This window comes from Mus caroli, chromosome 11, assembly GCF_900094665.2.
Source record: "Mus caroli chromosome 11, CAROLI_EIJ_v1.1, whole genome shotgun sequence".
In the NCBI taxonomy this organism is placed as follows: Eukaryota; Metazoa; Chordata; class Mammalia; order Rodentia; family Muridae; genus Mus; species Mus caroli.
This window is the reverse complement of record NC_034580.1, coordinates 40,085,213-40,107,054: the sequence shown is the minus strand read 5'-3', so window position 1 is coordinate 40,107,054 and position 21,842 is coordinate 40,085,213. Positions and strand designations below refer to the sequence as shown.

At 41.8% G+C, this 21,842-nt stretch overlaps 1 protein-coding gene across 5 annotated transcripts in view; it reads right to left on the bottom strand.

The window, feature by feature from the left end:
- The window catches only part of Ebf1 (EBF transcription factor 1), a 390,034-nt gene that overhangs the window by 115,859 nt on the left and 252,333 nt on the right, over positions 1–21,842 (bottom strand). For 4 of the 5 annotated variants that reach the window (XM_021175729.2, XM_021175728.2, XM_029483663.1 and 1 more), the window contains exon 8: positions 10,417–10,558. In XM_021175729.2, the coding sequence (XP_021031388.1) occupies positions 10,417–10,558 (142 nt within the window). The remainder of the gene's footprint in view (positions 1–10,416; positions 10,559–21,842) is intronic. The other variant, XM_021175730.2, reaches the window with a different exon arrangement.

Genomic DNA, 21,842 nt, shown 5'->3' with positions numbered 1-21,842 from the left:
AGAATGGGAATGGGTGGGTAGGGAAGTGGGGGGCGCTATGGGGGACTTTTGGGATAGCATTGGAAATGTAACTGAGGAAAATATGTAATAAAAAATATTAAAAATTTTTAAAAAAAAGAGCATTAAAAAATTTTTTTTCCCAAAACACTCATCACTAGACCACATGCACCAGCCGCAAAATCAGCATCCCTAGAGACACAGGCCTGAATCTGTAGTGTGCAATCTATTGGACCAGGAGCTGTAGCACTCACTCATCACAAGATTGGAAAGGCAACAACGGGACTTCTTTGTCCAACCAAAAGAGAGACGCTAACACATGTAAAATTTCTAAGTTCACTTCTCAGAAGCAATTCTTAGACCTTCGCCACCTTTCCCCGCTCAAATGTCTAATGGTCTATCCCAGTGTAATAGTCAAACAACCTATTGACTTTTTTACTGTCTTTACTTCAGTAACTGCTACTCATTCAAATATGAGAAGTTTCCCGACTCCTCAGACTCGGCGGGGTCCCTTGTATTAAGCCTTCTTAGCAATCTGTACTTCTCTTATCAACATTGCCAGTTTAAATCATCCAGATTACCATTGTTTCCTGCATATGAATTGGCATGTACACATAGCTGTGTGCCTCGTCATGTTAGTGCCAGCCCGGCTTTGCTCACCTCTGCTCACCTCTCATCTAATATAGTAGGCAGAGAGCCGGTAAATATTTGTTGACCAGATAAAGGACCGAACGGAAAGCAAATGAACCATCATTGATGGTCTGACGCTGTGAAAGAACTGAAGTGGGTGGAGTAAAAGTTGAGGATTCTTCCAGCCTGCACTAACAAACCACCTCTTACAAAGCTGGGCAGCTCATGCCTGTGAATGTGGCATCTAGGAGGTAGGAGTAGGAAGAGCAGGGAGTTCAAGGCCAGCTTTGACTATATAACCTGGGCTCAAGGAGACCCTGTCTCCAAAGAACAAGAAACAAACAAAACAAACGATTGCCACTATACCCACAATGTGCTTCCTCCGTGGATAAGAGACCACGTAGAGTCCTGTTTCCTGGGCTGTGCTGGCCTCCATTCAAGCAGCTGGTACCCCATTCTCTTGGGAGTTAAAATTAGTATCAGTAACCCACACACAGCCATACCTCCTCACACCCCATCCCACCCCCACCCCATGAAGAAGACTCTAATCATGCAAGGACCCAGGTGGGGCTTTCTGACAGATGTTAAAGTTAGAAGGGAAGGTAGCAGCCACCGGAAGGTAGCAGCCACCGGCTTCCGGAGGCACCAGGACTTCCTGCCTTTAAGCCTTGCTGGTTCCTGTCCTGCCTTCCCCACCCTTCCCCCACGCATCAGCCTCAACAGAGTTGCTGCTCTCTCTGCCATTTGAACTCAAATCCTATCTCGGAAATTGATGGGTGATGCTGCCCTTGACAACACAGTGTCAGCTTAACTCAGTGTCCAGCTGGTTCTGTGCACATTATCATAATGCGCTGCCTGGGCGGGCGCTGCCTGGGCGGACTCTGCCCGATGCTTACTCTTGCTTCGGGTCCTTCTCTGCCTTCTGACATACAGAGGTTGCTTGTTTAAAAATAAAAATAGAGACAATATCTTAGGAGAGGTTTTGAATTTTAGAATTTCTCTAGAACAGAAACTCCACCTTAATGGTATAATGAACCTAAAAAGCTTTCTTTCAACCAACAAAAAACAAAAGACAAACAAACAACAAACAAAAAACCCCACAGAGTTTATTGGGAAAAAATAAAAATGAATATTTCCCAGGGCCTTACATGTTTCCTATTAAATTGAATGAATTATTATTTTTTATCTTTAAAGCCTTTCTAACAGCATGCTTCGAACTTAAGTCATAATTTGATACATTCCAGTACTATGTAGGCAATTACTTACTTGATTTTATCAAGTTGTGATTTTTATTTTAATCATCTAATACTTTCTCTAAGCTTGATCTTACCCTAAGCACTAATGTCCATGAGATCACCATTTTGAAGTAGTAGTTGTGGTTTTTTTTTCCCTAATGGATTAAGATAAACATATAGCTATTGTAAGATATCTTAAGTCATGCATGAGGATATATACATGTACCCTGCAACTCAGGGACAGAGGCAGATGGATTATGAGTCTTAAGCCAGCCCAGGCTGCATAATGAGATCTCGGTGTGTGAGTTTGTATGTGTTCAGGTGTGCATGCCCCTACAGATGAATGGTCAAGCAGAATATCCATTGGGTATTTTTCTCTGTTACTTTCTGCCATATTCCCTTGAGACAGTCTCTCACTGAACTGGAAGCTTGACATTTTGACTATGCTAGCCTGTGAGTTTAACTCAGCAGAACGATCACCTTGGTGTTTGGGTAGCCACCCCAAAAAGCTGTGTCTGTAGTTCCTCAAGAAGTAAGAGACTTTCTCACAGAATCATCGGAGCTTGAAGGGCGATCCCAAACCCCCACTTAATGATGAGGGGACAAAGGGCCAGAGAATTCTTAGTCCATCCTCAAAGCAAGAGAAAGCTCCATCTTAACAAATTTCTGTAAGTAAAACTGACAAAGTAAAGAGAAAAATTAGAGATTGAAGAGATGGTACAGTGGTTTAGAGCACATACAGCTCCTGCAGAGGACTCAAGTTCAGCTCTCCGCACTCACAGCAGGTAGCTAGCTCACAGCTGCCTGTAACTACACCTCCAGAGTAGCCTGAAGCTCTGGCCTCCTCAGGCACCCAAACTCACATACCCACATATAGAAACACATGCATTAAAAAAACATATAATTAAATCAAATGAATCTTTACTTCAGACCTAACTGTTCCGACACACCACGTTATAAACAGGGGCTTAGGAACAGGACATGGAAGTGTTTATTTCCATATTGCCACTGCGTGATTCCTTTTGAATTCTCACATGAGGGAGTCTCCAATGAAAAGCCAGAGCAACGGAGGGCCCTGGCTTGGAACAATGAACTATACAAATGAACACAATTGGAATTGTGACACATGATTGATCAAATACAGAACAACAAACAAACAAAAAAAATAGCTTCAAAAAAGTTTTGTCATCTCTGGCCAAAACAAGAACAGACCCCCACCACCACCCCTCAAATGAACACGTCACAGTGAACTTATTAAAATAAGTGCGGTTCGCTCATTTATTAGATCCAACCAAATAATGAGTGCTGGAAGTTTCCCACAGTTGACTAGTAGGCCAAGACATTTTTATAAGAAAAGGCTTTGAGCCCTTCAATTTTCCATATTGTTCCTAGCATAGAGTTCCCTAATCATACAGCTGTTGTCTTACACGTTTTCTAATGCTCTCTTGGTTTTCTCACGGTCTCCTTTCCCCACCTCGTATATGCCAGAGAGTCCATAGGATCCACAAGTGACTTAAAGAGAGCTGACTCTGAACATCTCTGCAGGGGAATAGGTGTTACCAACCTCCTGGTGCTCTTGCTAGTGTTATGAAAACAGATCAAAGTCTGGAGACACGTCTCTGTAGTTAAGAGCAGATGTACTCCTGTTCAGTTCCCAGCACTCATCAGGAGGCTCACTGCTACCTACACATCCTGTTCCAAAGATGCTGATGCCCTCTTCTGACTGTCCTGGAGGCCTGCACACATGTACAATATGTGTGTGTGAGAGTGAGCACACACACACACACACACACCTCTCTCTCTCTCTCTCTCTCTCTCTCTCTCACACACACACACACACACACACACACACACAAACACACACACGATCTAGGCTAACTTTAGAAAACCTAAGATAGCAACACAAGTGCCTTAAATCATGTAGAAGAAAACAAAAATAATTTCAACAGGACAGGAGAAGAAACTAGTTTAACACACATGCAGAGAGTACCAACAGAGAGCGGAGTCGTGGGTTTGTGGATCTGAACCCTAGATCTACAAGTTACCTGCTATGTGACTCTGGGCAAATGTCTTTCTCCTTAACCCTGGTTTTCTTGTCACTATAGTAGATACCTATGTGCTTGAAAAGAGGACCTCAGTGTAAACTCACTGGTCAATTTCATACAGTTCAGAAGACATAGGATCAAATCCCAGGTTGAATTCTACCTAGTGTTATGATTTTAGATAAATTACTGAATTGAGAAGGTACGTTTTTCTCAATTGTTTTACTTCATTTTTACTGACTCAGTGATTTAGGTTTCTTCCGAGTGGGCGGCATGGTCAGCAATATACATCTTGCAAGTCAAAGATGCCACAGCGCTTCCTTCTAAACATGAAGGTCTCCGCCCTCACAATGAAGTCCACAGGAAAAATCTTTCTATGAAATGTCTGAGAAAGTAAACTCAATAAAACAAAACTGTCTGCAAAAAGAACTCTCAGAATACTGGGTTATCTGTATCAAACGCTCACACTCCTGATGGATTGAGAAGTAATCAGGCAGCCAGTTCCAAGGCGCAGCCAACTCCCAGGTGAGCTTCCGAGGCCCAGCAGGGGAGAGCAAAGTTATAAGCAACTCTGCACCATCTTGCCCCAGGCTTTCATGAGACAGGCGAAGGCCACGTAATTGACACTGAGTTCATCAAAGTCCTGTTGACCCTGCATACCATCTCACAATTGCCCCAGGGAGACCAAGGCTTGGCCCAGTCCCCTTGCCTAAGAGCAACATCTTTCCCACTCTCTGATTCCTCTAAGTCACCCAATCCAAATATCTTTGCACACACTGTTCCTTTTCCTTGTAAAAGTCTGTCAAGTTTAGTCATAAATGAGAAATCCTTAAAGTTTTCCCTGACCTCTAGCAATTCCCTTGTCTAGTCTTCCATGCTCTAGGATAATTATTTAGTTGCCAGTTTTGTTTACTGTCTCTCTTTCCCATCTACATAATAAACTCCACCAAGACAAGGGCCGTGTCTACCTCGTGCTAATCTACATTGTAAGTGGCATCTAACAGATGCTTATGATGAGTAAATAGTTTGAAATCCACTTCACTGATATCTTCTTCATTCACTAGAGATCTAGAGAATGGTGGTTCTTTGTAAAAAGCCTGAATTCTTCAAAACCCCCTCCTACAGAAGGGCCAGTGGCTGAAGTTCAGATTTCTAAAGGAGTCTAGAAATGACCCAATTAAGTGGGCATATAAGCAACTGAAATCCACATAAACAAAAGACCTACCCAAATTCACACAAATACTTAAAGCCAAAGTTAGGACTCTGACTCCACATCTCCAGTCAGACAATTGGATGTTTCAAAATACTTTTAAGGACACTGGAATTCTCCTACATAGCCCCAGGGTTCTATCACATAGGTTTTTCTCAATCTGGGGTAATTCTCTAAACTCTGTATCATCTTTCTCTACATGTCCACAGCACATTTAAATACAGCTGGGCAGAGGGGACACAGTGAGGCTGAATACCCTGAGGCAAGAAACAGAAGCAAAACTGTCCAGCCTGAAGCTAGAGGCCTTGAGAAAGTTACATACTAAGGAGCAAGGCTAACATCATATTGCCAGGGACCAAAAGGTCAGAGCTGACTGGTGGTGGCACAGACCCACTTTTAGTCCTTATAAAGCTGTAATTACAACTGGGGACATGATCCATTGAGCCTGTCACCATTCTTTATTCTCCAAAATGTAGTTTAACCAAAGCCCAGTCTTATTTTGGTTTCTTTTATTTTGGGATTCTGGTATGTTCGCACGTTTCATCTCTGTAACTGCTTTGAAGGGAAATTTAATTCACTCATATCCAATGACCACAAATGCTAAATATTCATCACTTTTAAAAAGTACGTTTGATTTCTGTTTTCGCTTTCAATCTCTATTTGAGCCACAAAGCAGCGCAGGACCTGGGGTCAGAACTCATGACTATTGAAAAGTTCTTTTATGAAAAACTCAATTAATATCATCAATGTTTCTCTTTCCTTAGAAATATAAAGAGAGGTCGCACAAGCTCATAAGAGCTGGGGTTTTTTGTTGTTGTTGTTTTTGTTTGTTTGTTTTTGTTTTTAAACCCAATATGCAAAAAACACCACCAGCAGAGATGACCCCACTCCTGGGAAAGACCCTACGGATGGGACTTCACTAATCTTCTCTGCTTTCCTTAGTTGTCACATAGTATGAAAGACATCTAAGAGTCTCCAAAAGGAAAAGGACAGAAAAGGGGAAAAGTATGCATGTCCAAATTTTATATATATATATATATATATATATATATCCTAAAATATATATATATCCTAAAATATATATATATCCTAATATATATATATCCTAAAATATATATATATCCTAAAATATATATATATATATCCTAATATATATATATATATATCCTTAAAAAAATGAGCATTTAAACTGCTTGTCAGACAGCGCCCTGACAAAGCCACTAGAGTGTATTCACAGGCATTTGCATAAATGCTGCCGGTGAGTTCACCATAGCTGCCTGCGCTAATGGCACATAAAGTAATTTAGTCACTTCTCCCGGCATTCTGTGTCAGGATGATGAGCACAGGCACTCTGCCTTGTTGCATATTAGATCATTAGATAATAAAGTGTTAGCGCATGCAAGCTGACAGGGCCCCTGCACTCCAGCACTGTGAGGACACAGCATCTTGCCACAGGGGAAAGAAAGAGAGAAACTGATGCCACAATTGGCCTTAAATTCAAGTAAATAGAACCTGAAGCTCAAGGTGAACCACGGTGATAATAACAGCATCCCTGAAGCCCTTTCAAGGACTCCCGTGCAGTCCCCACAAATTTGCCTGAGCAGCTGGATTGGAAGATGAGGTGCACACATACATACCAGTGTTTGACAGTGGACACCATGCAGGTCCCTTGGTCCCCAACCTATGCTTTTGTAGAAATTAGAATCCTGAGGGTAGTTGCGTGTGAGGCTCCCTCCCCCCACAACTGTACATCTTCCATAAAGCCATTGCTTAAAGCAGAAAGCTCAATAAATGTACCTATAAATATCCAGCCACAGAAAATCTTAGTATTTATGAATGGAGAGGAAAATGGGAGGGAGGGGGGCAATTACCATGAGCTACAGTGTTCCAAGATCCAGCCTCTTTGGATCCTGCAAGATTCTAGGAAATAAATCTGCCTTTGTCATCCCTCATATTTGAAATCCAGAGACATTAATCTGAGCCCTGGAGTTCTGCATGCCTGGGCTGTCCAGGGAAGACTGTGTATGCACATAAACCAGGATTCCTGATTTCTTTTCTAGAAATGCAGAAAGATTGGCCACACAAGGGACTTTCCTCCCAGTGGCTTACAAACAGGCTATGAATAGAGATGTGCAGTGTTGCTCAAAATAATTCAGTCTACCTGTAAATGAGGTAGGGAAAAGACCCAGAATGGGGGATGATGAAGAATCTACAGGTCTCAAGATGTGATGACACGCTGTGAGGACAAAGTGACAGAATCATGCATTGGGGCTAGTCCTTAAATAAGGTATTTTAAATAGGATTTTTTTTCAATGGAAAGATAGAAATATTACCCCCCAAACCAACATGAATTCGCATGTAGGTCCACTCCCACACATTACCAACAAGAGAATTCAATAGTCACCCTTGGTAGAGTAGATATTTATGCATGTGCTTGAAGTGACTAAGTGAGTGGGTGGTGATGTATGGCTACTTAATGCACTCTGTAGAAAATCAGATTTCTGCATTGCTGCACTGTTGGTATTCAAGATCTGAACATGGCTACCTTTTCATTCTACTGGGGGAAATAGAGTCAGGGTTTGATTCAGTGTGAAGGACACAGTGTGTAGTGACCTCTCCAGTGAAAGATAGCCATTGTTCTGCATTGAAATGTCACCACCATTTTGAATAAGATTCTTTGTAGATGGGTAAACAACGAAGAGGAAAGTACTTTCCTTCAGTCTGGGGATAAGATGATGTCCCAGCTTGTGCATTATTCTGTATTCTTAAAGAGGGAAGAGTTGAACTAAGATGGCATTTGGATATGTTTTGATCGAGAGACCTCAGTGGTCAGCCCTCTCCTCCCTTCTGTGCTTAGATATTCATCATTAGTGATTAAATGATAGTAATTAGTTATTAGTAATTAAAAACTAGGACAATTTTAATTCCTTGCCAAATTGGAACATATGGCCCCTTATCTCCCCATTAGAGACTCTGTAGTACTAGGGCATCCAGGTCAGTCTTCACTGCCTTCACCCAGCCCACCCCCATTATCCACATCCCCTTCCCTCACTCAAAGAAACGACCTGTTGTTTTATCCCTAACAGATAGCCACCTTCATTTTACCAAGGGGGGGGGGGAAGGATCCTAAGACTAAACTGACTTGTCCAGGGTTGGCCTGAGGCCAGAGTGAGATAACAAATAGAATCTGAAATTGCTAGTGCCTACTCCACAACTTCCTGCTCTGTACCACCTTGCAAAATAGTGTCGCTGACCTCTTTGGAGGCATCCATCCTAGCTGGTTGCTTTTACTTTGGAATCTTGGTTGCAGGAGTAAATAGTATGGTGTCATGAGGTTATTCCATTTTCTTTGAAAGTGTATTTTCAGGTATATGTGGGGGGTGTGTGTGTGTGTGTGTGTGTGTGTGGTGTGTGTGTGTTGGCCAGAGGACAATCTTAGGCATAGTTTCTCTGGTGCCATTCCCCTTGATTTTAAGACAAGGTCTCTTTGTCAGTCTGAAACTCACAAAGTAGGCTAGGCTGCCTGTCTTGTGGGTCTCTGAGATCTGCCTGTCTGTTTCCCCAGAGATGTGATTATAAGCATGTTATCAGACTTGGCTTTTTAATGTGGGTTCTGAAGGTTGAAAGCAGGTTCTCTAGAGTAAATGCTTTATTGACTGATCCATCCTGCCAGCCCTCTCCTTATTTCCTAAGGGCAGAAATGGGAGCTAGATTTGGAAGCTAGGCATGGGAGCTGTGGTTAGAGCTTCCTCTGAAACCATGAACTACAGATGCAGCTGACTATTAAGCCTGTCTCCAAATCAGGAGGCTCCTATTGCAACCAACTAGCCAGAGTCAAAGCGACAATTTTGATCCCTGACTCGGGCTCTCCAAACTGTGCCTGCTGAGTATTTATCAAGTTTTCCTTCTTCCTCTCACCTAAGCACCCATAGTCATACATTGCCTTCCGTGACTCCAAGGGTATTAAGGAGGCACCATTACTGTGAAGTGAGGATCAGAATGGTTGTAAGTACAGAAGTGGAGCTAGGGATGTAATCATGGGCAGGTGTTTCGAATGGCCTCCTGCAAAATGTAATATCCATCCATCTCAGCACTAATGAAACATAAAGCCTCGGCCTTGGAACGATGATGGTTTACTTTGGAAAGACTATAAAACTAGGTGTGGAGAAAAATACCTTCTAAGAGTATGACATCGGGCTAATTAATGAAATGTACTGTTTGTGCATTCCTCAAGCACAGGTAGAAAAAAAACAGGCAAAAATGATGACAGGGGTATGTTTATTAAATTGGGATGCTGGCAGGAACGGGAGTTTTCTACCTAATGAGTTATGTCATGGATATCTCGTAGGCCACAGTAAAAGTCAGACTTTGGGAGGATAATTTGTATGGCAATGTTCTCAAAAGGACCCTGCTGACCTAGATAAGGAGAAATGGTAAGAGGGAGAGGATCAGGTTGAGTTTCATCTGATGAGCTCCGAGGAAGTATTGTACACTTTGCATGCAGTGGATTCTTGGGAGGGTGGAAAGATGCATTTATAGCCTTGACCCTCCAGAGAGCTGTTTAGATGGACACCCAAGCTCACCCTGATTTTCTCTGAGTAATACTCCCTTTCCTTGAAACAGATTTCTTTCTCTTTCCTCCAGTCTTCTTCTGGGTACCACTGATTCACCACAGTCCTCAGTGGTAGTAATTTCTCCCTGACCAAAGTCTACCTACAGAAAATAAGCTATGTCATATGGTGATAGAGAGGGAGTTGTTGGCAGAGTGAGTTAAAGGCATAGGAAGGACATTTGGCCTGGGTACCATACTCTTGACTGTAAACCTGATCTTCAAACAAAATCAACAAGTGGTCACAAATATGCACTGGCAGGTTTATGTGTGTGTGTGTTTATGTGTGTGTGTGTGTGTGTGTATGGGGGGGGGGGTTCTTCCTATTACCTACAGATTTACTCAGTTTGTAGTCAAATGGGAGCTCAAAACAATGGCCATGGTCCAGGTCTCTCTCTCTCTCTCTCTCTCTCTCTCTCTCTCTCTCTCTCTCTGGGAGGAGAGAGAGAGACATTAGCATTCCAACATAGACAGTCCAGCATGCAACCAAAACAAGTGTGCTTAAAAGATATGCCACTTTCTCTAAATCCTCAGCTTCTTATTGTCCAGGGTTAAAGAGCAAAAAGCATCAGAGGTGTTCAATGGGACACTCAAAATTTGTAGCAATAGGAAACGTGGTGCAGTGAAGGAAAGAGATCACACAAAGTCACAGTCACAAGTAGCAATGCCAACCAATGAAAATGATTCGCCTACCATGTTCCAGATAAGAGGGCGTACCTTCCGAGGGGTCAAGCCTCCGAGCCCTCCGCCCGTGCTTGGAGTTATTGTGGACAAACATGTTATCAGAGACTGCCAGGACATGGCCATCCACGTTGACTGTGGTAGACACCACGACCTGGAGACAGGAGAGGGAAATGAATGAACATTTTCATATAAAAGCATGGTGGGAAATAAACGCAAGTTAAATAAATAACAGCTGGGAGCTGAAGAAAATTGCACAGCTATTTCACATAATAACTGGTGCTTATGTCGTACACGTCTAACAAGAGGCACTATTGATGAGTGGGTCTTCAGCGTGGAACGCTTTTGATGCTGTTTTAAATAAAATTGCACAGTTTATACTTATACAGCAAAAGGTACCCTGTTAACCATAAATTTTACAAGGCGGTCTTTATTAGCACAGATTATATATATATATATATATATCACAAGGGTAGCTGTGTTTCACCTAAATTACCCTTCAGTTTAGACACTGAAGTAGATATCACAGTAGATCATGCAAATAAAAGTCTTTTAAATCTTTAAAATATCTCCTCCCTACTGTGTCAGGGTTAAGAAGATAGGGAAATGAAAAGGGTTGGTGTGGAAGCTGGGGTCTGCCTGCATTTCCTCTCCCTGGGGTCTTATTGAAGCTTCTCAGACATTTTATTCTTTTGTCCCATGTTAGTTTTAGTTTAGGGAACCAGAGACAAACTTCCCTCAGAGCTATTATCATCATGTCATCCCCTCCCCCAAAAAGGAACCCTGACAAATTAGGGGGTCTTAGATCTGTTTCAAAGAAAAAAAGGAAAAACACAGAACTGGTCCGATGCCAACTCAAGATGCCCAGACTACATCTAAGGGTGACTAGTGCACCTCGCCACAAGGGTCCAGGAAAAGGTGTGCCTCTGAGAACTTTGACTAAAACAATGAACAGAACTGACCTACATATCTCCTTATATTAAAATGGGGTGGGGGATTAAAACTGAACCCCACAGAGATATGTTTATTCATGTGACCTCTTACAACCAAATATAATAATTGTCTATAATCGTAGCTTTGGCTCTCAACTCATGCTTTGACAGAGGAAGCAGCAATCAGCCAGCTCCTGTTTAATCCACCTATTATGTTGACTAATTAACTTTGCCCGCTAGCTTATTTCTTCCTCCATTATCAGCCACTGTCAGCCACAAGCACCCAGCAGCATAGGGGAAACCTCAGGCTCTTTGATTGATCACCAATAGATTGACATGCAGATTAATTTAATTAGAATCACCTCACTTGAGAAATGAAAGACAAGGGCAAGAGCGCTAATAGATCTGCTCTTATAATGAGGCCAGCCTCCAGAGCAAAATCAGGAGAGTCCTGAGTTATTCTGTTCAATCCCCCAGTTGCTTGGACAGACTCTCTGTTTAATTGTTCTCAGGTTTGAGAGGCATCAGCCTCTGAGGAGGTGAAAGGCTTTACAGAACTTGGTACACCTTACTTCTGGGGCAGCTTTTTCTCTGCACTGGCTAAGAGGACGAAGGCTTCTAAGACTCTTGGGCAATGTTATGGTTTCTCTGCCTGCTGAGCAGGGGCAAAACATGCCACCTTGTCCAGAACTGTCTGTTTTGTTTTGTTTTGTTTTGTTTTGTTTTGTTTTGTTTTGTTTTGTTTGAGACAGTGTTTCTCTGTGTAGCCCTGGCTGTCCTGGAACTCACTTTGTAGACCAGGCTGGCCTCGAACTCTGAAATCCGCCTGCCTCTGCCTCCCAAGTCCTGGGATTAAAGGCGTGCACCACCACTGCCAGGCTAGAACTGTCCATTTTTAACACTGAATGGCTACCTTGAACGATTAACATCCTACTGTCCCTCATTTTCATCCAAAAGCACCCTGGGAAATAAGTCACGTGTCCTTTCCCTAAGAGCTGGCCATAAACTACAGGCTATGGACACATGGCTCCCAGAGTTGATTTAAATATCTTATTAAAATGCACACTTGACAATTCAGAAACTACCACGGACCCCGAGTGTTCTCTTCAGTCAGTCAAAATTCCATCTAGAGCAAGTCACTCACACAGGGACACCAGAGATTGATGCAGTAGTTGGCCATGTGTGCTCTGTATATTCATCAGTAGCTGACCAGGTGTGACAGGGTCTGAAGCCAGTGTTTGTACCTCATCAATCCTGGCTTAATTTAAAAGAAGAAAGTTGAGGGGACAAGGGAAGAAAACAATCTATTTATTTAAAAAAAAAAATAAAAAAGTCCGGCCCTATGCAATGACAGTATCGTCACGACAACAGAAGCACTTTTTAGTTAGGGAGATGGCTTTGTAAAAACACTGAAAATTACATAAGACCTGGGTCTTTCAAAGAATTGTTGATTTACTACAAGACCACAATTGAGTGGTCACTGGAGTCGTTAGCTGAACAAGCTATAAAAGGAAATCCCAAACAGTATCTGTTTGCAGTGTCAGGAAATGGAAAGTGGTTGCCCCAGACGTCTGTCCTCGGAGAAGAGAGCAATAGCACTTTACCCGGCACCTGGAAGACACCAGCGCTGTAGAAGACTTAAAACATCTGCTCTCTTTTTAAAAACATTGCCATCTAACTTCTGACATTAAATAAAAAATGTCAAAAGAAAACCCCACCCCTAAGCCTGTTAAGAAAGAAAACTATACTATCTGCATTTCCCTTTTCTTGGTAAGGCGAGGCCACAGAGCCACCTGTGTGACAGGGTCACTCAACAGAAAGCACAACCCTAGCCAGACAACGGGAACAGATGATCTCTGTGCTGCTCATCCTAGGAACTAACTAGGAAATAGGTCCCTCAAAAACCCAGGACTCAACTTCCCAAGCCCAAAATAATTCCCCCATTCCAATTTGGAAATGATTTGGGAAAGACTTAAACAAAGTATTTTCTGAAATCAACCCACAGAATCACTAGTAAATTAAAAGTAATCTGTGAGATGAAAAAGAGGGGCTGGGACTTAAATCCAAGCTAACTTTGAAAACAGCCCCATTGTAGGTGGGCAAACAGCCCCATTGTAAAAAAAAAAGCCTCATCGATCAACAAAGAATCAGTCAGCTGCTGGCAGGCGAAGGCAGATAAAGGGACCCACAGCCTGTCCACATTTTGTCAGTAAAACGTACCTTAAACTTAGGAGAGTAAAAAGCATAGAAAACTAATTTCCTTTTGGATTCAAACCTCTCACCCTTTTATACTTCCCCTTTTACCTCTCTTCCCAGAGTGGGGGGAATGTTGGTGGTGACTACAATTTTACTCTTTTGGAATCAGCCCCTCCAAATTTTATGATTTCACTGTCCAAAGGTGGCTAGTGAAATTTACACTAGGTAGAATATCCATTCCTGAGTCGAAGTAGCCACATTTCAAGCACTGGGGGGCCAGTGGACTAAGCAGTACAAACATAGCATTTTAAACCCTCCAGAATGTTCTACTGGCTATCATTCTACTGAAATAGCTCTGTAATCACTTGGGACATTTTATTCACAAAGGCAAACTGGAGGTTGAGCTCTATCTATAGAAATAAATACAGGTTTAGGGCTAAACATATATATGTGTGTGTGTGTGTGTGTGTGTGTGTGTGTGTGTGTGTGTGTGTGTGTGTGTTAATCAATGGGCTTTTTAAAATGAAATGTGTGCAGGAGCATCACTCTTCCTAACAGTATCCTCAGGGATGCAGTTGCTATGCTACATGGTCCTGAGGCTTCTGTCTAGGCTCCTGCCCTCCAAGTGAGGGCATTAGCTATGAGGCTGTAAGGAGAACAAGAAAGAGGGGAGGTCTGCAGCTACCTGTAGCTTGCTTGAGAATTTACACTGTGGTTTTAGTTTCTTGGTGTGTTATCAGCAGCTCATAAACTGACCTAGTGCACTCTTTCTGGGATCTAGAAACCCCAGAAGGCATTGTTATTAGTATCTCCTTCACTTTAGAGTTTGGAAGGATTGCACATAAAATAGCTATATTCCTTCACGGATGCAACCTTGGCCACCAGTTGAAGGTGAATGCACCTTTTCTGTATCTCTGTCCCTGACACTCCAATGGTATTTAGAACAGTCTCCAATTCTTAAAGCTAATTCTGTGAGGCTGAATTTATCTAAGTGGTAAGCCTGGCTCCTGATCCCCAGAGTAGCAGGGAAGGAGCATTCTCACTTCTCAGGTAAGACCAAACAAGCATTGGACTGATAAACCTCACCTGACACAGTGATTCCTGACTCCCCTTAAAAGGACTCAAAGGAAACTGACATTTTAAATAAGAGGACAGAGAGAGAAATGCCCTCAGCCCTATGGATCTCCCAGTTTGAAAGACCTATTCTCACGACATGAGTTGACACAACTGAGAACTCTAGCAAATTGTCCTTCCTACTGGATTGAATAATTTCACTTTCTAGAAGACATCTCCATCTTAGCCTGCTACATTCTAAGCTTGACACTAAGTGAAACCTCACTGCTTAGAAAACAATCCACAAAACAGACAGCTTAGTAGTCTAGTTTTCCCAATGTTTCTCCCCAGGCAGGATTTCTAGAAAGTTCTGTCATGGGAGTTCTCCCTCCTCATTTCTCAGGCTGTCCTTCGTTCCCTATCACACGAGAGACCTTGTATGTCCTAACTATATCATCTATGATTCATGAAGCGGAACCTCAGCCCCACGAGCAGATTTTCAAAACAGACACAAGCTGCTAAACTCAATGGTGGGCAGGCAGAAGATCACAGTAACAGCAGCAGTGGCTTGCATGGAGCAAGCAATTATGACCAATACAAGGACTCAAAATTCCTATCCCTGTGCATTTCTCAAACTGGAATAAAGCCAGAGGACACACATGGTGTCAAAGCACTGCCAATGTTTAAGTTTATAATATATGGCAAAACATATTTTCTTCTTCATAAATTAGTCACTCTGGTAAATTAATTTTGGAAGATTACAAGCCTTACTTTTCGAAAGTACCTATGTAAGTTACATGTGGTAACTCCATAGAAGGAAATGCTTAGCAGAGTTGGTTTGGTTCATGGTTTCTTTCCCTAGGGTTTCAGCTTTTTGTATTTTTGCATTAATCCATGGACTGTAAAAGCTGACTCTAATACCCAGGTATTTCTTTTCATTTTTTCTTTAGCTTTTTTTTTTTAATTTTTTAAAAGTGTGTGTGGCATGCATGTGTGTGCAGGCATGCTTTTGTTTTAGTAACTATTCCAGTGCATGTGGAGGCCCACAGTTGACATTGAACTCAACTTTAGGTTTTCTATTGATTAAGGAACAGGATCTCTTAATCAAGCCCAGAGCTCACAGATAGAGATTTTCTTACCAGACAGCTTACTCTGGGAATTCTCCCTGCCTCTGCTTTCTCCAGCGGGCATCATGGGTATGCCACCAGGCCTACCACCCTACATTTACACGGGCTTCTGGAGATCTGAACTCTCAACCTCTTCCTTGCTGGACAAATGCTTTGACCACTGAGCCATCTCCCCCAGCTCAGTAACAAAGGTATTGAGAAAACAGTGACTTGAAGCACTTGAATGAAAAAGTAACTGAGAAACAATTCATGGAACACTACACAGGAAGAAAAAGCAGAAAACCACTGGTACAGCTCCTTTAATCTCCAAAGAAGTATGCAGAGTGAACAAAAAAAGCCAGTTCCAAAGGACTTAAAGTTTCCTATCACCACTACCAAATTTATATGTTGGATCTCTAGTTCCCAGTGCTTTGGAATGGTGGGATTACTAGGTAGGGCTTTTATTATTACATTAAATGAGGCCACTGAGCTGGGCCCTAATCCAATGTTACCACTTTCCTACCAATAAAAGGTATTAGGACAACCAGAAAGAATGTGGGGTTGGGTACTGTTGAAAAGCAAGAGGAGACATGATTTGGATATGAAGATGCTCAATGTGTTGACGGTGGTAGTAGATAGGTGAAGCTATATACTTGCAATGAAACTTTACAGAACTGAGAAATATCCCCACAGGAATGAGTGTAAGCTCATTCAGGGAGATTTGGGTAAGATGGGCAGATGCTGTCAAGGTCCCTATTCTGGCTCTAATGTTATTCTATACCGTTGTAAAATCTTGAAGGAGACTGGTCAAAGGATGCATGAGAATCTCTCAATGCTACTCATACCAACTCACTCTGTGCGCCTCTACAATTACATCAATTTTTTTTTAACGAAATATAAGACATCAGCAACCAAGATGTCCTTCAAAGGGTGAATGGATAAACAAACTAGTAATCCATACAATGGCATATCATTTAGTGATAAAAAGAAATGAGCTGTCAAACCACAAAAAGGCATGGAGGAATCTTAAATGCATATTACCAAATGGGGGAGAAAAGCCAATCTGAAGAGGCTATATACTGTATGATTGCAAGTAAATGACATTCTGCAAAAGGCAGAGCTATGGAGACTGTAAAAAAAAAAAAATCAGTGCTTGCCAGGAGTGGGGGCAGGAGGCATGAATCAATTGGTAGAGGACAGAATTTTTGGGCAGTGACACTATCTTGTATAACAGTGTATTGCTGGACACATAGCTGTGCTTTGTTTGTCCTCATCTCTTGAACTTACAATGCAAAGAGAGGCCTACCATAACCTTGGGCTTCGGTTATTGGTGATAACCTGGAATTGGCACTCTACCACCAATGTATCATTCTGTAGGGAAGGCAAGGCAAGGCAATGACACTGTGACTACATATAAGAACTTCCATGGAGTCATTATTTTTGCAAACTTTAAATTATTGTATAAAAATAGTCTGATGTTCTTCAAAGACCAAACTACTTCTTGAGCAGGTCCAGCAAACAGTGGAATCACAAGATACTCAAGACTACTCGTGGCTTCTGGCTTAGAGTTCTTAAGCATAGTAAAGGGGAATGATACTGCAGAAAGCAGAGGCCAAACACATCCAACATAAGGCTGCACTGGGGCAGAAAAGAGGGTTCAGCTGTTAAGATCAATTACTGATCTTGCAGAGAACCCAAGTTTGGTTTCCAGCATCTACAACTGCAGCTCCAGGGGAATCTGACACCTCCAGACTCCACAGGTTGCTGCTCCCATGTGAACATACCCATTCCAGCCCATAATCATAAATAAAATGATATAATGAAAATAAGGCTGCATACAAGTATTTGGTAACTTTACTTGTTTGAGGGCATGCCAACACGGTATGGGAAAGCTGCTTGTGCCGTGCTTGTGATCATCTCTGAGCTGGTAGGTTTTACATTTAAATCATTTTAAAGTAGGAAGTATGATTTTTTTCTCTATAAATACCATCAGATTGAAAAGTAATATCATCACGGAGGTTCCTATGGGAAAAAAATGGTAACGGATTCTCTATAGTTACGACACTGCTCATATTGGCAATCCTGGGGTATTTTGAAGTGACCTCAAAGCCAGAGGACAAATTCTAAGCATAGGTGAACCTGAAGCAAAGCGTCCAGCTTTTCAATGAGTTTTCACTCACAATGGTATGGATTCCTGACTTGAGTCTACCTGGGTGCCTTTCTCGCTGGTTTCTTCCAATACAAATGGGTGGTTTTGAGGTGCCTAGTGACAGCTTAAATATTATTTACGTAAAAATGGTCTGCAGCAGTTAGGTCTTCATTAACTTTGTCCTTTAAAATATCCTTGACTGATAAGAAATGAGATATTCTCAGAAATGTGCCTGATTGCTAGTTTCTATCTGGTTGAGAGATCCCCAATAAGTCATTAAAAATTATGGAGGACGTGTGAACCTCCAGGATGTAACAGAGTGGAACTGCTGGAGGCAGAGAGAGGCTAACTGAATTAAATCTAGGCTGGAGGCTCAGGGCAAAGTTAGATTCTCTCTGGAGAGGATGACAGGAGCAGATCCTTCCCATCTGTACAGAAGGAGTTGGAAACCTGTGGAAACCAGATCAGCTCCTGGCCTTCCTGGCGTCTGAGCTGAGATTGTGCTAAATCTCATCCCTCACACAGCGGGTGTAGACACCTCTTGATGACTTCTGATGGTGTCGCTGGTACTTCACTAGTACTCTGTGCTTACTCATTGAAGTAAACAGGGAGAAAGGTCAGGCACTTTCTGTAACTTGAACATGACACAGTAACTCTGGTCAACAACTAGGATTCCAGGATCAGATAGTCCTTATTGGATTCCAAGCCCATCACTCACTAGTGTGTAACCACAGACACACCAATCATAGGAATAAGCTGAATCTACCTTGTGTGTGTTATATGTCAGATATTATTGCATATGCTAGAGAAGTAGCAATAAACAAAGTGCAGACTAGTTTTGTTTGTTTGTTTGTTTTCAAGATCTTAGCTCCTATTGGTTTAGAGTTTAGTACCTAACATCAGAAGAGAGAGGTTAAAGAATCAATTAGGCCTAAAGAATAGCCACAGCCTGCTAAATTCCAAGTTAAAAAGTAGAATAGTTTGGTCCATAAGCTCTTTTGCCAATATCCACTCCAGGAATAACAGCCATAGGCAGTCAATGGTCCTGCCAAACACTTCACAACCAACTTTGTTTGCATTTTACATTTTCTTCTGAGGCAGCCACACTTAATGTGGAGCTACTTCTGCTAAGTGCACATCCACCTCTCATCAAATCCCACCCCAAGGACCCCTTCTCAGTGATGCATACTGTCTGCCAAGGCTCAGAACAAGGCATACGCCAAGATACAGATTGGCCCAGCGAGCTCTGATGATTTCATAAAACAGGTTGAAGATTCCTCACGTTTGACCATGTTTCATGAATTAATCTTGTTTTCTGAAGCTACCATAGAGTTGCTTTCAGTATAATTAATCAGCAGGCTACTTCTTGGAATTATTCTTCATGAGAAGGGAGAGGGGAAGGGGGAGGGAGATCAGACTCCCAGAGGGGAGAGAGCAGAGGTGGGGAGGACAAAGGAGAGGAGAATGCTTCCTTCTTTGTTAAGTGACTTTCAAGCACTCTGCTTCACCATGAGCGTGGATTATAGGAATGCTATAATCACAGCATATAAAATATTGATTAGAAGAGACCCTGGCTTTTTAAAGCAAATAACAAAATTCTCCATCTTATGATTCACTTTAAAAACTTGCCCTCTCATGCCATAACCTGTGTCAAATCAGTTTTGAAAAGAAAAACACTTTTTTTTGTTAGAAATCTGAGATAAATAACCTAATGATTTCTTTTATCCCCTATCCAAATGACGAAGGGAAGGAAGAATGTTTAGATAGGGCAAAATGAGTTTGTTCTAGTTGTTTGCTCTGCTCAGGGCCTTTGTCAGGCTTTTCCAAGAATGATGTAACAAAGTCATCTCTTGGTATCTGCGGAAAGTTGTTATACACACACACACACACACACACACACACATACACACACACACACACGAAAGCAGAGATCCTTTAAAATGGCAATATTTTGCATTAGCATTATATTATCCCATATAGTTAAAGGATCTCTACTTAGACTATTGGATACTAGGATTATGAAATACTGTGCATCTGGGGAATGGTGACCAAAAAAGTTTTATACATGTTCAGCTCATATGCATGTTTTTTTTTTCTTTTTTGAATTAATTTTTAATTAGGTATTTTCCTCATTTACATTTCCAATGCTATCCAAAAAGTCCCCAATACACTCCCCCCCCCACTCCCCTACCCACCCACTCCCACATTTGGCCCTGGCATTCCCCTGTACTGGGGCATATAAAGTTCATATGCATGGTTTTTATGATACTTTAGTTGAATCTGCAGAAGGAGAATCCATGGGTGTGAAGAACTGACTGTAGTACTTCTAAGACGAAGCTCTGACCTTCAATACCACCCTCCTTGATCTCACACTTCAAGGTAGGATGCCATCTCTAATTCTGTACATCTTTTCCCTCTCTCTGTCATAATATCCTGATTCATGTTCTTTATGGCAATAACCACACTTTCCCATTATTTATAACTATTAATCTTTACATATCTTCATTGTGACAGCTAATGGAAACTCATTCCTTACACATTTACTTTCTCTCCTTCCTGCTTTATCACTAGGCATTGGCAAACCTCCCACACTGGCCATGTGACTGGTTACTAGCCAATAGAAAATGAGTAGGTATGACAAGGACTATTTCTAAGCCAAGACTCTAAAGTTATTGTAAGCTGTTTATGCATCCCCTACCCCCCTCTGGCTCCATAAAGACAAAAAGACTCTAAAATATTATGGGGGGAATCTATTCTTCAAAGCATGACCACCAGCATGTAGTCTACTATATGTGAGCCATTAGAAATTCTTTGGTCTACATGTGAGCCAGGGTATATTATTTGGTCTATAAGTTACAGGAGTGACTCTTGCCCTAAAATAACCCCCCAACCAAAATATCAGTTTTATTAGAGCAAAGGCTCTATCTTTTGCATTTGTCATTATAGACTTACCACCTAGCATTCTAATAAATACTGCTGAGTGCTTGCACACATGAACGAGAGAATATATCCTACATCTATATTCATATATGCTGTTGTCACAGATCTAGCATTTTTAGACAGACGCAGAGTTATAGCCTATCAAAAAAACTTTGCTGAAGGGAGAAGATGAATTTGGAAATTTATATTTTACTTCAGTCTCCCAGTCTTGTGGTTTCTACTATGATGATAACTTGAGCCCAATTCTTGCTCCTCCTTCACCGCTCTCATCTGCCAGTCCCAACAAGGAAAGAGGGGGATCAGGATTTAAATCTGAACCTTGAATTGTCTGGCTCCTGTCAGTTGAAAGCCAGACTGTGACATGGCTTTAACATGGTCCCTTAACATTAGCATCTTTTTACTGTCAAGCTAGAGAAATGGGTTCATTTAGTCACACTGAATTGCTCCCTGTGTCGTGAGCTATTTCTAGCCCCAATTTGCCCCCCTTCTCATTCCTTTGCTCTTCCCCCACACCCACCACAACTAAATGAAGCCTGTATCCACTGTTGTATTTAAGCAGGTATGCTGCCTTAACTGCAGCCTAGGGATTTCAAAAAGAAAACATCCATTATTTTTTTTATAAAAAAAAAAGAGGATTGTACCAAGTTTTCTACAAGGCTTATGCCACAGTCCCTAAGCTTTTCAGAAAGTGATTAATTTTTTTTAGAACACTCAGGTCACACTAATTGACATGACCTGTGTAATTAAGTCTCTGTTTACACACCAGAAGGCCAGCCACTGTAAGGCTAAGTCAGCCTTACAGAATGTCTTCACACGTCAGGAGATCAACAACCTTTCTTATGTCTTTCTGGGACACCTACATGGGTCTCTGATTGCTCTTCTGAGGAGACATAAAGTAGCTTGACTGTGTGAAGATAGGACTGATCAGGGAAACATACAAAAGAGACAAAAGAGAAGCCACATCAAGGACAGCTGATGAATGCCATCTCTTGGGCCATGAAGGATGCATCTGTCAGTACTTTCTGGAAGTTGGCCTTTCAATATTACTTATATGCAAAGAGT